At 47.8% G+C, this 16,068-nt stretch overlaps 1 protein-coding gene across 2 annotated transcripts in view; it reads right to left on the reverse strand.

The window, feature by feature from the left end:
- Window positions 1-15,614, reverse strand: part of CAPZB (capping protein (actin filament) muscle Z-line, beta) — a 125,630-nt gene extending 110,016 nt beyond the window's left edge. The window contains exon 1 of one of the 2 annotated variants that reach the window (XM_005883030.2): window positions 15,167-15,614. In XM_005883030.2, the coding sequence (XP_005883092.1) occupies window positions 15,167-15,256 (90 nt within the window). In that variant the 5' untranslated portion in view covers window positions 15,257-15,614. The remainder of the gene's footprint in view (window positions 1-15,166) is intronic. The other variant, XM_014530655.1, reaches the window with a different exon arrangement.
- Between the last annotated feature and the right edge of the window lie 454 nt (window positions 15,615-16,068).

The raw sequence follows: 16,068 nt of genomic DNA on the forward strand, positions 1-16,068 counted from the left end.
AAAAGTTCATTAGCAAGGATCTCTCTACCCTCGGCCAGAACAGGGAGCCACAGTGAGGAAATGAAGCTCGCTGGGCAGAGAGGACAAGGTCAGATCAGAGGGCCCTAGAGATCAGCCATTGAGGCCACAGCTACTAAGACAACACTGTGAGAGCAAAGTAACTGGGGAAAATGTGTGGAGACAAAAGTTCCTGTCAGCCAGATAATCCCACTCCTGAGGATTTATCTTAAAAAAGTATCTCAAGTCCGGCCGGTGTGGCTCAGTGATTGAGTGACCTATGAATCAGGAGGTCACAGTTTGAGACCCATCAGGGCTTGATCCTCAGTAGGGGGTGTGCAGGAGGCTGCCAATCAATGATTCTCTCTCATCATTGATGTTTGTATCTCTTCTCTCTCTCTCTCCTTCCTCTCTGAAATCAATAAAAATATATTTTTTTAAAAAGGCATCTCGAAAGAAGGGAAACATATACACACACCTATGTCTGTGTGCACAAACAGAGATAGATAGATACAGATATCCACTGCAACTAATAGAGAGTAAAGGGCTTACAAACTGCTTGTTTAATCCTCACCACAACCCCACGAGATAGGTATTCTAATATGAACATTTTACCCAGCTATGAGGACTCTACTTTATTCAACAAACCTTTTCCACATTGCTACATAGTCTTCATATTTCGCATTTTAAGGGCTGCAATGCATCCCAGTGTATTGATGTAAGATCATTTTTTAACCTACTAGTGAACATCCACTTTTTCAGTGGATATTTGCTACTGTGATTCATGTCTCCTATGTACATTACTAGAGGTCCGGTGCACGAAATTCATGCACGGGGTGTGTGTGTGTGTGTGTGTGTGTGTGTCCCTCAGCCCAGCCTGCACCATCTTCAATCTGGGACCCCTCGAGGGATGTCTGACTGCCCTCTCACAATCCAGGACTGCTGGCTCCCAACCGCTCGCCTGCCTGCCTGCCTGCCTGCCAGCCTGATCACCCCCTAACCACTCCCCTGCCAGCCTGATCGACACCTAACTGCTCCCCTGCCGGCCCGATTGCCCCTAACTGCCCTCCCCTGCCAGCCTGGTTGCCCCTAACTGTCCTCCCCTGCAGGCCTGGTCGCACCTAACTGCGCTCCCCTGCCAGCCTGGTTGCCCCTACTGCCCTCCCCTGCCTGCCTGGTCACCCCTAACTGTCCTCCCCTGCTGACCCAGTCCCCCCCAACTGCCCTCCCCTGCAGGCCTTGGTCCTCCCCAACTGTCCTCCCCTGCTGGCCTGATTGCCCACAACTGCCCTCCCCTGCAGGCCATCTTGTGTCCACATGGGGGCAGCCATTTTGACCACATGGGGGCGGCCATCTTGTGTGCTGGAGTGATGGTCAATTTGCATATTACCGCTTTATTATATAGGATAACAAAAGAGGAGCTATAGATGAAAAGGGCCCGGGCTTGAATCCAGACCTGTCCCTCCTCAGAGCACTAGCTTTCTGGATTGGTCAATCCAATTGCCAGAAAGCTCTTTCACAGCATCATATTGGAAAGTGTGGTCTTTCCATGCATCTGGAGAAGCACGTTCAAATATGTTTTCAAATGAGCCTAAGTTTATGTGGCAGATGAAACATTGGCCTACCTCGGAGTGTAGAGTCCAGATTCTAAAGTGTTAGGCACAGGACCTCGCCCCAGCTGCCTAGTGACTGATTTACTGTGGGATCTGAACAAGCCACAGGCCCTGCTTGAGCAGTAAAAATTCCACAACAAAACAGAGGTCAAAGGCATAAGGTTTAAAGTCAGAGCAGCTGGCTCTGCAACTTATTAGCAATTTACATACATTTCTAAATTTATATAATTTGTAATTTACATAATGTCACAGGATCCTAAATTCATAAGATCCCATGCTAGGAGAATTTGGGAACTAAACTGATAAAATATAGTAGTCCCCCCTTATCCACAGTTTTACTTCCCATGGTTTCAGTTACCTACAGTCAACCATGATCCAAAACTATTGAGTGAAAAATTCCAGAAATAAACAATTCATAAGTTTTAAATGGCATGCTATTCTTAGTGTGATGAAATCTCCAATATCTGCTCCATCTGCCTGCATGTGAATCATCCCTTCATCCAGCATTTCCTGTATATGCTACCCGCCCATTAGTCACTTAGTAGCCACCTTGGTTATCAGATCAACCGTCGAGGTATCGCAGCGCTTGTGTTCAGGTCACCCTTATTTTACTAACTAATGACCCCCAAAGCAGAAGAGTAGTAATGCTAGCAATTCGGATATGACAAAGGGAAGCCATAAGCGTTACCTTTAAGTGAAAAGGTATGTACAGGGTGGGGCAAAAGTAGGTTTACAGTTGTGAGTACACTAAACACAGCTTATTCTTGTATTATTTATTAAATATTATATTATTTTCCATATGAACATTTAATAATACAAGAATAAGCTGTGTTTAGTGTACTCACAATTGTAAACCTACTTTTGCCCCACCCTGTATTATAGAAAAAGACATTAGCATATACAGGGTTCAGTACCATCCCCGGTTTCATACATCCACTGGAAGTCTTTTATATATATACTAGAGGCCCGATGCATGAAAATTCGTGCAAGAGTAGGCCTCAGTTCCCCCGGCTGCCAGCACTGGCTTCCCTCCAGCACCTGGGACCCGGGCTGGCTTCCCTTGGGCTGCCCACAGGCACCTGGGACCCAGGCTGCTTTCCTCTAGCCCCGGCTTCGTCAGGAAGGACGTACAGAATGATGGCCAGAAGACACGTGGTCTAAGGGGGACCTTTGGAAAATATATATATGTATATATATATATTATTTATATATATGTATATATCTATATCTATATCTATATTATTATTGATTTCAGAGAGAAAGGGAAAGGGAGAGAGATAGAAACATCAATGATGAGAGAGAATCATTAACTGGCTGCCTCCTGCACACCCCCCACTGGAGATTGAGCCCACAACCCGGGGATGTGCCCTTGACCGGAACTGAACCTGGGACCCTTTAGTCTGCAGACCGATGCTCTATCCACAGAGCCAAACCAGCTAAGGCCCACTGGGAGTCTTGGAACAAATCCCCTGCGATAGTGGGGACTGCTATAGGATAATGCATGTGAAGTGCCAACTGAAGTTAGTAGTAAGGGATGCCATTGCCTTCCTTTCCTTATTAACTCTGGGGGCCTACTGAATGCTTCAGGTGGTCTGGAATCTGGTTGTACTTGTTCCAACACAGCCCATCACCTGAGGCTTGGAAATCATGTTTTCTTTCCTTAGAGACTATGGCATGTAATGGAATTCAACTCACAGAATTTTATTTGTTAATGTAATGCCTCCAGGGGTGCTGGAGTAACAGTCAAGCCTCACAAAGCACTCTGAGTGCATCCCAGAAAGGTCCAACACTATTTATGTGTCCATGTTCTGCCAGTTAGTCATATGATGGGAGGGCCCTTCCTTAGGGACCATGGCAACCAGTTCTTGTCTGTTATCTCAGGAAATGCTTCCTCAACAATCAATATGTACCAAACAAATACTGTGGTATCAAAATAAAAGCATGATCCTGGGGGAAATTCCCACAATGCTTCAGTGTGCTCTCCATCTGGAATTCAGCAAGCCCAGAAACCATCGTCCATCAACATGGGGAGAAAAATAAACACACCTATCCAGCCAGTTTTATCATAGGCAAAGGACAAGGGAATTCTAGCTACTAGATAAATGCCTCTGGAGGAAGTTATTTAAAAGAAAGAATGAAGAAATCAAAGTGATTAAGGAAATGTGAAGACTGGACCCCTTTCCCAGGAATCTCAACTATTGCCAAATATGATGAAAGGTAACACAGGCTGCCATGAACTTAGGACGTGGAGATCCTGCCCATCTTGTGAGCAGGTGTTGACAACCACAGCCCAGCGCTCTGAGATAAAAAACCTGTGTGTGTGTGGCTGAACCTCTTGGGATTGGACTAATTCGTTTTCTGTTGGCGATCTAGGTAAGCATCTAACTATGGCCTCTCTGCTTAGTTCTGGCCCTAGCTGCAAGTTAAGACACTGCCAGGGCGTGGAGTAAGTTGGCCCCAAGTTCAAAAGCTAGCATGATCACTAACAGATATTAACCCCATACTCTGTTCATCATTTCAGAGTCCACCTGGATGTACACAGAGAAGAGGACGGAGGGCAGAGAAGGAAAAAAACAAAAAAACCAAACCTACAGTACTCAATGCCTCAAGAGTGATTCAAACCCTGAGCATGGTTAGAAGTTACTATGTGGGAAATGAGGCTCCCTTTTAAATGAGAAGCTGCAAGCTCATTCTTGCATTTTAACATGCGCTCCAAATCATCAAAGCAAAACTAGTAACAGCCACTTAACAAATAGTCTGCTTTGAGCTGCAAACTTTTAAAAAATGCTATAGAACATTTGTTGAACCATCAACATAAAGCACTTTCCTCTATACATAAAAACGACATCCTTGGGCCAACTTCCAGAGTGTATTAAGGGCTAGATCCGTGGTTGGCAAACCATGGACCGCGAGCCACACGCAGCTCTTTGGCCCCTTCAGTGTGGCTCTTCCACAAAATAGCACGTGCGCAGAAGTCGTTATTTTGTGGAAGAGCCGGTATTTTGTGGAAGAGCCACGCTGAAGGGGCCAAAGAGCCGCGTGTGGCTCGCGAGCCGCAGTTTGCCGACCACTGGGCTAGATTTTGGAATCAGAAGGACCAATTTAAAGGTCTCCTCTGCCCCTTACTAGTTGTGTGACCTTGTACAAGATACCTCTGAACCTCTTAGGCCTCCATTTCTACATCTGCAAATGGGGGCATGACCAGGGCTATGGTAAAGATTCATGGGATGGTGTCTATAGTGTTCATTTCACAGGGGCTGAAGCAGTGCAAGCATGATAAATCCTCTAAGCCAGTGGTCAGCAAACTGCGGCTCGGCAAACCGCGGCTCTCGAGCCACATGCGGCTCTTTGGCCCCTTCAGTGTGGCTCTTCTACAAAATACCGGCTCTTCCACAAAATATCGACTTCTGCGCATGGGCCACGAAGTTTCAATCGCACTGTACGTGCGCGCCCGCACGTGGTATTTTGTGGAAGAGCCACACTGAAGGGGCCAAAAAGCCGCATGTGGCTCGAGAGCCGCGGTTTGCCAACCACGGCAATTGTGCCCACAACCACCCTAGAAGCTAGCAAGTCTGAGCCTCTCCTTAGAGCCGAGGTCACCAACCGGTGGTCCGTAAGGTCCAAAAGGTTGGCAACTGCTGCCTTAGAGTGATCATTATACCTACATCTTACATTTATGGTAGTCCTTACTATAAGGATTTTTTTAGATTCAATCCAAATTTCTTCCCAGTGGAATGGTACTCATTTGCATGACAAATGATGAAATTCCTACAGATAATAATGAGCATGTATGAAGTGCCCATATGGGGCTTGAGTTACAGCACTTCATTTACATTATTCTTATTTAATCCTGTCAATTACCTTGTGAAGGAAATATTATGTCCACTTTACTGATTAGGAAGTTGAGGCTCAGAGAGATGATGTACCTAGTTCAAGCTCACACAGTACAGAAGCAGCCACAGTGGGATTCAGATCCCTGAGTCTCCTTCCACTATCCTATATCGGGCCACCTTCCAACAATTGGTTTTGTTTGTTTTTTACCATTTCCTTTATCTTGCCTCCTTCATATACCCAAACATTCTACATGCCTTAAAATCAAACACATGCCCTTAAAATAAAACATTAAACCCGAGGCAGCAGAATCTTGCAGGTTTCTGGTGGTTCACAAAGAGTACAGTACCTCTGACAACTTGCCTGCCACCTTCCGAAAAAATGAGAAAATTGATTAGAAAAAAATAAGCACAGGACCTGGGGAACGGGGGTTGAGATGAGAGTCACTGATTAGCACCAGGTCCTGCTCCTCTCAAAGGCCCTGGGTACCATATGTAACTGGCACTCCAGGGTTGGCCACTCATACCAAGAGAAAGAAAAACAATTAAGCCATTTTCCAGAAGAGTGACTTTTATTATCACCTGGCAGTGCCATTTGAAACAACTTGTTCACAGAGAGGCAGGTGTATGCTCTGCAAGGCCCATAACCAACAAGGCTTTCCACTGAGCTGTGGGAAAAGCAATGCCTCCAATTCAAAATAAAGCATCAACACAAGGTCCAAACTCTCTCCAACAGCTTCCACACCTGCAGTCTCTCTTGGCTCTCATAGCATGCTGAGTCCTTGTCAGTGATAATCACACAGTGTTATTACTGATGTAAATAATAATAGTTATTAAAAAAATAGTAATAATAAAGTTAAAAAAATTTTAAAGCCCAGTTGGCATGGCTCAGTGATTGAGCATAGACTTATAAACCAGGAGGTCACGGTTCAATTCCTAGTCAGGGCACAATGCCCAGGTTGCAGGCTCGATCTCCAGTGTGGAGTGTGCAGGAGGCAGCCAATCGATGATTCTCTCTCATCATTGATGTTTCTATCGCTCTCTCTCTCTCTCCCTTCATCTCTGAAGTAAATAAAAATATATTTTAAATAATAATAGTTACTGTTACCATGTGTCTGGATTTACATGTATTAACTCACTTAATCCTCATAAAATCCATCAGAAATAGACACTTTTATTCTCACCACTTCACTGTGAAACAAAGAAACTGAGGCAGAGAGTGAAGGAAGCTGCCCAAGTCTATGTGCTTGGACCTGAACCCAGGCAGTCTGACTCCAGAACCTGCCCTTCACTGACCCTGAACTCTGGAATCAAAACTGCCTGGGATCTTTCAAAAGTTCCCAGGATGGCTAGTTGTGTGACTTTGGGCCAAGTGCCCAGTGTCTCCCATGTACAGAGCCTTCAGTGAATGCCAGTGCAATTAAGATCACTATTCCCCCCACTGCCAGCACCTCCAGACAGACTCAATGCCAGCAGTGGCTGAACGCATGAAGAATGTGCTGACCTCATCTCGGAGGCAGACCCGCTCAGCTCCCTCCGTGCTTGCTTGTCCTTCCTACCTGAAGTGACACTGACTGACGAGGAGCCCACACTGACTTCATGAGAAGCCACAAGTGGCTGAGGGCTCAAGCCCAAAGGGAGATCTGGACACTGCTACAAAGTCTCACACCACACTCAACCCTCCCTAGGGTTTAGTGCTTTAGGCTGACCTACATGAACTGCTGATATTCACCTTTTCTAACATAGAAAACAGCAATTTCATGGGTCAACCTAATGGAGGAGGAGCCCTTACATTCATTAAGGACTTACTAGACATGCATCCATTCATTCAACAACCAACAGTGGTAGATAAGGGGCTGTCACAATGACGAGGTTGTGACAAAGAATAACTGTGCTGTTCAGAAAGGCGCACCCCTACGGATGGCAGCCTAAGACATGCCCTTAGGCAAATCACTAAACCTTTCTGAGCCTCAGTTTCCTGAACTTCACAATGAGGAAACCGCTTCACAGGGGTGGAGTTGAGAGAGTTAGAGATAGTGACCGTGGGTATCCAGCAGAGACACTGGCAGAAGGAAGGTGCTATTGCTGTGACTAATAGAGCATCCAGGAGGGACTACTTAATAACGTTAGGGATGAAGACTGCTATCTCAGGCGACATCTAGTTTCTGGTCCATGAGTGCTCTACTTAATACAAGGCAGAGACCACCAGGGGTCCACACCCACTATGGCTGAAAGAGATTTCAAGATGGGAGCTGCCTGGAGGAGGATACACAAGGAAGGACGGTGCACTTCAGAAATTCTCAACAGCCGAACCGGTTTGGCTCAGTGGATAGAGCGTCGGCCTGCGGACTCAAGGGTCCCAGGTTTGATTCCGGTCAAGGGCATGTGCCTTGGTTGCGGACACATCCCCACTGGGGGGCGTGCAGGAGGCAGCTGATCGATCTCTCTCATCGATGTTTCTAGCTCTCTATCCCTCTCCCTTCTTCTCTGTAAAAATCAATAAAATATATATTTAAAAAAAAAAAAAAAGAAATTCTCAACAGTGCAAAGCACCTAAGTGGCCAAGCTTGGCCACTGCTGTGTCAGGGTTTATGTTCCTTGATGATGGGTCTGCATCCTGCCCCAGGGACCCACACTGACTGGGAGTCGCCAGTAAGCCATACTCAGCAGAGAAGCAAAGACTGTTAAAAAAACAAGCCAGATATGAGACAGGGAAACATTCAAGAGTAGCTCCTTCAGTGGCCACGGTGGCCTGAAATCCCACTTCACTGGGAGTGTGTGGCGGATAAAAGCTCCTCCTTTCAGTTTCTCAGCACAAAATTGCATCCTGGAAGCCTGTCCAAGCGAAGGCAGATACATCCCATCAGGGCCAAAGCCTCATAATGGAGAAGCCTTGAGTAGCAACATCAGATGTGAGCAATCCAGACCTGCTCCCATCTACCGATCATGGCTATGAATGAGAAGGGAAAAGGGCATTGGGCATCACCAGGAAATGCTCAATTCCAACAGGAGACTGCTCGCTATTCACATATCCCAGAAGAAAGGGAAGAGCAAAAGCATCTTTTCATGACCTTAATAATTTTAATTAAAGATATTTCACTTGGTAACTATAATGAGTCCTCTGCCTAAATCTTTTTATGAGAACCTCTGAGACAAATAATGTTAAATAATATAATGGTTTCAGATCAGATCCGAACTCAAAAGGGTTGTGCTGAGTTGAATGCTAAAAGAGGAAGCTTCACAGAGCAGTATAAGCAGTGGTTGGAAAAGTTCAGGGTCTGAGCCAGTGGTAACGACTGCTTGTCATCTGCAATAAGAACTTTTCAGCCAAAAAAAAAAAAAAAAAGAACTTTTCAGCCAGAAAACACAGGGCTGGAAGCCCTTAAGATTGCCACCCTTGGGTAAGGGCTCTATCTCTTTGGGGGTCTCAGCAGAACAAGGGGCTATCACTTGCCTTCCAGGTTGGCTGAGAGGTTCAATGAAACACCACTTATCAATCACCTGTATTGATAAAATAATCATGTAACAACCAACACTCCTGCTGTAATTACAAAGTTCCAGGCATAGTCTACACTTTCTGCACATAAACTCACCTAATCCTCACAGATTTCCAGAGATATCGGGACAGGAGTGGGAGGGAAAGGGAAAGGGAAAGGCGAGCGAGCCCCTACGCCCACTTGTGCTGTTATTCTACCACCCTGGTTCTGCACTCATGCCCAAGTCAGTCACAATCTCAGATTTACCTGCTCCATCTGCCTCCTCCATTTAACATTAAGACTCACATTCTAACAAGCCTATCTGACTGCTCAGAGAGCGTCCATGAATGGGTGACCTAATGGAAAAAACACCAGAGGCAGAGGTGCCTGGTAACCAGAGCACAAGTGAGTCACTACCCAGGAAGGACTGGTTTCCTCGCCTGTGGACTGAGGGTGACGTGAGAACTTGCTTCGCAGGGTTGCTATGGATATTAAAAAGTGGTCTGTTAAAAAGACCTCCTGTCACTGTTACAGCCACCATGTAGCACCTCCACTCTGCAGCTCTGGTCTCTGTCCCCCTCAGCAGACTGGGTGGTTTCGACATCTGTTTGCCCAGAGTCTAATGCTGTGCAAATTTTTTAAAATATATATTTATTGATTTCAGAGAGGAAGGGAGAGGGAGAGATAAAAACATCAATGATGAGAATCAGTGATCGGCTGCCTCTAGCACGCCCCCCACCGGGGATCATGCCGGAAACCTGGGCATATGCCCTGACCAGGAATCAAACCATGCCTCCTGATTCATAGCTCAATGCTCATGCCGTGCAAAATGAGCAGAAATCTGGTGCCACGGCAGACAGAGAATGGCTGGGCAGATGGATCACTGGGCTATCCAGACTGAAATCCCCAGTCAGTTGTTAATAGAAAATCAGGCTTTGCAGACACCACTATCTTAGGATTTGAACTGACCAGAAATAGTCGCTGGTCAATGATAAACCATTATCAGAATGCCTTCATGGGGGAGCTCTGGGGACAGAAACGTCACCCTCAGCCCCAGAGGTGGTAAATCACGTCTCATTCTGCCGTCCTATCTTTCTGAACCATTCCTTCCTTTCCATATCCACAGTCGCACAGTGGCCAGGACCTTTGTAGCCGCACAGCTGATGCTTGCAAATGCCTCTTGGACTTCCCGGATCCTTCCTGCAAACCCCAGCCAGATGACTCTTCCTAAAATACCGCCTCTCTGCCAGCCTCCTCAAATTTCTACCTGCCCTGTCAAAAATGTAACTGGCTCCACACTGTCTCAGACCAAATGCAAACTCCTTAGCTTAGCAACTCGGGCACTCCACAACTCACTCCCCAGACTGAGGTCCCTAAACTCGCTCTGTCTCCTCCATGGCTGGTCCCCAAACTCACAAGACAGACCAAACCCCTGACCTTGCTTTTGGTTCCAGACCTCTACCTAGAATGGCCTCTCCCTGACTGCACCCAACCCCATCCTCTCTGCCTGGGCAAGGTTTCCCCAGGCTTCACGAGTGTGGGCTGGAGTGGTCTACAGCAGCGGTCACCAACCCGTGGTCCGCGGACCACTGGTGGTCCATGAGGTCCGAAAGGTTGGTGACCACTGGTCTACAGGGCTTGCTGGAGGAGGTGGAATGCAAGTCAAACCCGCAGGGATGGCAGGCGTGGCCCTTGTTCCGTCTTTCCTATTACCACTTCCTTCCTGCTGCACTTAACTTTCTCGATGCATCTTGCCTCCCCTTTTGGATTAGAGGACAGGGATTATGGCTTCTATTTGTGTCCCTTACTCTATGGAAAGCAGAATAAGGCAAATAGTAATCACAGCTACCACTTACTGTGGTACCAGATTAAGTACATTAGACATTTCACTTCTTTCACCTGGCATCCCTATAAAATGTTACCCTCAAGAAACTGAGGCCCTGGCCGGGTCAGGGCACAGACAAGAAACAACCAATGAATGCATAAATAAGTGGAACAACAAATCGATGTTTATCTCTCTCTCAAATAAAATTTAAAAATCAATAATAAAAAAATTTGAAAAAGAAGAAACTGAGGCAAAGGGAGATTAGATCACATACTGAGTGGCAGAGACAGGACTCCAACCCAAAACTGCCAAGCCCACGTTCTGTGGAGCAGGCAGCAAACAAAACGCAGCCACCTCTCTGCTCACACCACTTACTCACTCAGTGTTCATGAAGCGCTTACCAAGCACCAGGCGACCAGTGCCAGGTGTGGGGCAGTTAATGACAACCAAACAGACAAGGTCCCTGCTCTCACAGAGCTCACATGTGCTGTCCCCAGTCCTGACCCTCTTCTTCCAAGCCTGGGGGCTCCACCAGGCACAGGATCAGACCTGACACCTAGCGCCAGGCTGGGGCAACAGGTGGTGGCCAGGGCACAGGGAGCCTTGACTTCTGTGGTGAGGTACAGCCTCAGACTCCATTAGGGAAAGTCTTCCTTCAAGGCATGGCCCAAAGCCAAGCAAACTTGAAATGAGCCTTCAGTAGGCAGCAAGGGGTGGAGGAAAGGGGACTAGCTCCGGAGTCAGAAAACCCAGTTCCTTCACTTAGTAGCTATTAGAGGGACTAACCACATACCTCTTTGAACCGCATCTGTAAAATGGTGATGAGAATAATAGTTAATACTTACATAATTATGTGCCAGATGTTGTTTGAAGTACTTGACATGCATTATTATCTCATTTAATCCTCACAAAAGCCTTATTAGGAGGTACTGTTATTATCCCAAGGCAGTCAGTCTGGCTCCTAAGTCCTAACTTCTTAAATTATGCTGCCTCCCTCCTAAGGCTGAACTCCCCTCCTGGCCAGGCTGTTGCAGGAGGATACACTAGGGGACTAGGCTAAAGCTCCTAGTGCAGTGCATGGCACGTGCCTGGTGTCATATAAACGTCATGTCCACCTCCTTACACCGAAACATTAACCTTTAAAGGCCAAGTTTGGAAATGGCATTGCTCTAGCTCAGGGGTGGGCAAACTTCTTGACTCGAGGGCCACAATGGGTTCTTAAACTGGACCGGAGGGCCGGAACAAAAGCATGGATGGAGTGTTTGTGTGAACTAATATAAATTCAAAGTAAACATCATTACATAAAAGGGTACGGTCTTTTTTTTTTTTTTTAGTTTTATTCATTTCAAACGGGCCGGATCCGGCCCGCGGGCCATAGTTTGCCCACGGCTGCTCTAGCTGGTCCTAATACAGGTGATCTTGCAATTGCATCCTTTGGGCTTCTGCACCCTACTTTCCTTGGGATCTGCTGCAAGGAGAAATGGGACAAAATCCTGTACCCCTAAAGCCTGGTGCTCACTGTTTCTGAGAAACAGAGTGAGCGTCCACACGGGTGTCAGGTGGAACCAGATCTGCGTCCCAGGCCTGCCATTCACACTGGTCACTCAACTTCTCACTCAAGATTCAGGTTCCTTGTAAGTAAAACGGAGGATAAGGTATAACCTAGTCACGTTTCTGGGTCACAACAGACCCTCCGTCAATGGTAGCTCCCCAGGTTAGAAGGGTTGGACTTTGTGGATGGGAGAGCTTCTGTCCTGCAGAGGAACAGACGATGTGCACTGCAATTCACTTCCACAGTGATGGCAGAGACAAGGGCAGGTACACTCCAAAGGATCTGGGAGTGAAGCTGGCGCAAGCCCCAACTTTCTCTTAAGTCTCCTGCCATGTCTCACACAGATGTGCTTATAATCATATTAAACAAGGCTCTTCCTCCTTAGACTTTAGGCATTTTAAATGTGCCCCTCCTCCACCCCCAATAATGTAAGCTGTGAGGGCACAGACCCTTCCTTGCCTGTCTTGTTCATCACTGTGTGCTCAGCACATAAAGCAGCACGGAGAAGAGTTAACAAATATACGGTGAATTAATGTTATCCTGTAGCTTCAGGTAGCCCCCAACACACTTCTGCATTTGCCTAACTTGTATTTGTCTAACAGCAAACATTTCCCCAACTGGGAGACAGGAGTCTCAATGGTCGATGCACCTCCCCAGCCATTTCTCTGTGCTGTCAGTCATCTGTCCTCTTCCCTCCCCCACAGAACGTAAAAGAAACATAGGACTTCCAAGTTATAAACAAGAATATCTGCTTTCGGATGTATGATTCATCATCTCCTTAATCTCAAACTATCAATCGTTGGCTACTTTTTCAAGCATCCCACCAAACAGAGGCCAATTGGATTTAAATGAACAGGGCTGTATATATACATGAGGGATGTATCTACCCACACCAGGAGACCAGCCAAGACACATTAGTGTTAACTATACTGTTTCACTTTGTAATAATATGACAGGCATCACCTATCAGCTTCTGTCAGGCCAAACCATCTGTTAGTCAGAGAGCCAACTCATAAGGGGGCCTCACCTATCCCTTCCCTGGGACAGCCCCACCACCATCAGCACCAGAATCATAACTCCAAGTTAGAACAATAATCCCTAAGTTAGAAGCTAGAGTTGTGTACGGAAAAATGCTTTAAACTACAAAGCACTTACACACAGTGGTAACATTATTACCTGCTAAGGGAATGCATATAAATTCCATTTGCCTATGCATTCTTAACTGATGCCAACAAAAATCATGGAATTTACTTCAAAGTTCAATGCATTTCAGATTCTCAAACCGCTCTTTTCCTCCATGGACAGCTGAGATCTAGCTATTTGCTCTATCTTCGAATCTACTGAAAATAAAAACCACAGTGTTCTTAATTCATTTACCTATGCTGCAACCCCACACCACCACTTCTGTCCTACCCCAACTGTCTACACAGTTCATGTCATAGTATTCTGGTAGAGAATAAATTTGACAATAAGCAGTCAGAAATTACTTATCAACTGGGGGCTGTACTAAGAACAAGTCATTGAGAGAATGAGTATAAACTCCAAGAGGCTAAGTTCATGGACATAGACACACCCCAAAAAAGAGCACTCCAAGCCACTTCCTTCAGTGCCAGGGATAGAGCCATGGAAAACACAGACAAAAATCCCCTACCCCAAAGAGCTCCCGTTCTGGCCCCAGCTAACTATGCCTGCATCACCATACTACTACTTCACTATTAAACGAGGTCCCCTATGCAAAGGACACAGCACACAATCCATAGTCAACAAATGTTCCTGTGCTTCCCTCAATAGCTCAGTTGGTAGAGGACACTAAATGCTGCATCTCTGCGCACCCCATTATTATGTTTTCTCAACAGTATTCTTTATATCTTCCCACACTTCAGCAGCCTGGGACAATGGGAAGGACAAAGTTAGAGCCTGCCAGATTTAGAGCACTTCCACTGACTGAGCAACACCTTAAGTTATCCAACCCTCTGAGTCTCAGCAGAATTCTTTACCTGTAAAATAGAAACAGCAATTCCTCAAAGGGCTCTATATGGATTAAATGAGCTGATATAGGTGAAGCTCATAGCCCCCCAATAAATGGGAGGCCTTTTCCTCCACCCTTCCCACAGTCCTTTCAGACTGTCCAAGCAAGACCCAACCTCTTGAGAAGCCTCCTGGGTCATTTAAGGGCATTTTCCCATCACATTTGGAGAATCTGGCACCCAGGGCGAAGGCAAGATGCCCCTCCCAGCTTTGAGTAGCCCCACCTGGCAACCCCACCCACTCTCCCCTGCTTTTGTCCTAAGAACAAATTTACAAAACCTCACTCCACTTTCAAAGTCCTCACCCAAGTCTGTTAAGAAGTGTCTCTCTCCACACAGGCCTAGGGCTGGGCCACCACCCCCTGCAGCCAGTTCTCCGCCAATGAAGAGAAGTCCAGTAGCATGGAACATGGCAACGGCCAAGTTTTTAATTAATATACCGGAAGGCATCAGGAAAAAACTTGGACAGTCTGAATTAGTCATCCTAGTTTAGCAGCAACATCCCTTAATTAAACAAGGAACCAATATCCTCAAAACCCTTTGGAGCCCAAAGTCCACATGCAAATGTCTGCCCAGCCTGGGTGGGAGGAGCAGGTGGACAGCCAGAGCTCTGCCAGCGCACTCCCCAAAAGTTCCTTGGCCATGTGAGGCAGAAGCCCTCTAGCCCTTCCCGCCGAGGTGCTGGGCCCGCTCTGCACAAGGCTGCAAAGTGGACAGGAGAGCAGGTGCACATGTGTGGGCCTGTGTGAAACCCCGGGCCAACCAGAGCGCCCAGAGAGCACCTGCCTTCATTACCAAAACAAACACCACGCGTGGAGCTAGCTTCTCCCTCCGAGACTAGCTCACCTGATCCAAGACACCTCCATAATCAGCAGTTCCAACCCTTACGAGCTGACAGTTCAGGGGGAAAGGGAGGCTGCGCCTGCTGGGGTGCATCGTGTCCAGGCCGTATGTTGCTCTCGGGGCCGGCCGGCTCCCCCCAGGGCTGCGGCCTCACAAGGGTGATTGTGCGCTCATCCCTGTCCTGCCGGCTCCCCCACCCTCATCCCTCAGCTCACGCGGGCCCGACCGCCGACAGGACGCTCTGCAAGCACCGCACCCGCGCGCACCCGCGGAAGGGCCCGCAGAGCGCCGTGCTGCCTTCCGGGGACAGATGCCCGCCCTGCCTTCCATCCCTCCCAGGCGGCTTCCCCAGAAGGGGCAACCCCCAAACGTGAGTAGGCACAACCCTGGGACCACCCCACTCCCCACTGCGGGCTGGAGAGCTCCCCTCGCTTCCCAGAGATGGCACAGAAGGGGAAGGGAGGGGAGCAGGGCCCTGGGGGGAGGGTAAAGCCCAGGACACAAGGGGGCTGGCGCGGGCTACTCTTCAGAGTGGTGAGAAGTCCTGGGAAGGGGGTCATGGGGGTGGGGTGGGGTGACGTGCAAGCGGAGGCATGGGCGGAGGAGGAGGAGGACCAGACTAATGACCAAGGCGACAGGGAAGACTCAGGCTGAAGCCATGGGGGAGAGGAAACAAGTCTAGGCTGAGGCCACTGCAGGAGTTGACGGGGGTCCGGGCTGAGGCCATGGAGGATGGCGACAGAGGCCTGGCCTGGGCCGTGGGAGGGAGAAACGACGGCCTCGCCTCGATTAGAGGGACGAGGAAGGGGGACCTGGCCCGGGCCATGGGGAGGAGAAGGGGAGGGCACGCCTGGGTCACCGGAGGGGGTGCCTGGCCCAGGGTCCAGGAGGGTCCAGCGTGGGCT

This window comes from Myotis brandtii, unplaced genomic scaffold (genome assembly GCF_000412655.1).
Source record: "Myotis brandtii unplaced genomic scaffold, ASM41265v1 scaffold754, whole genome shotgun sequence".
Classification (NCBI taxonomy): Eukaryota; Metazoa; Chordata; class Mammalia; order Chiroptera; family Vespertilionidae; genus Myotis; species Myotis brandtii.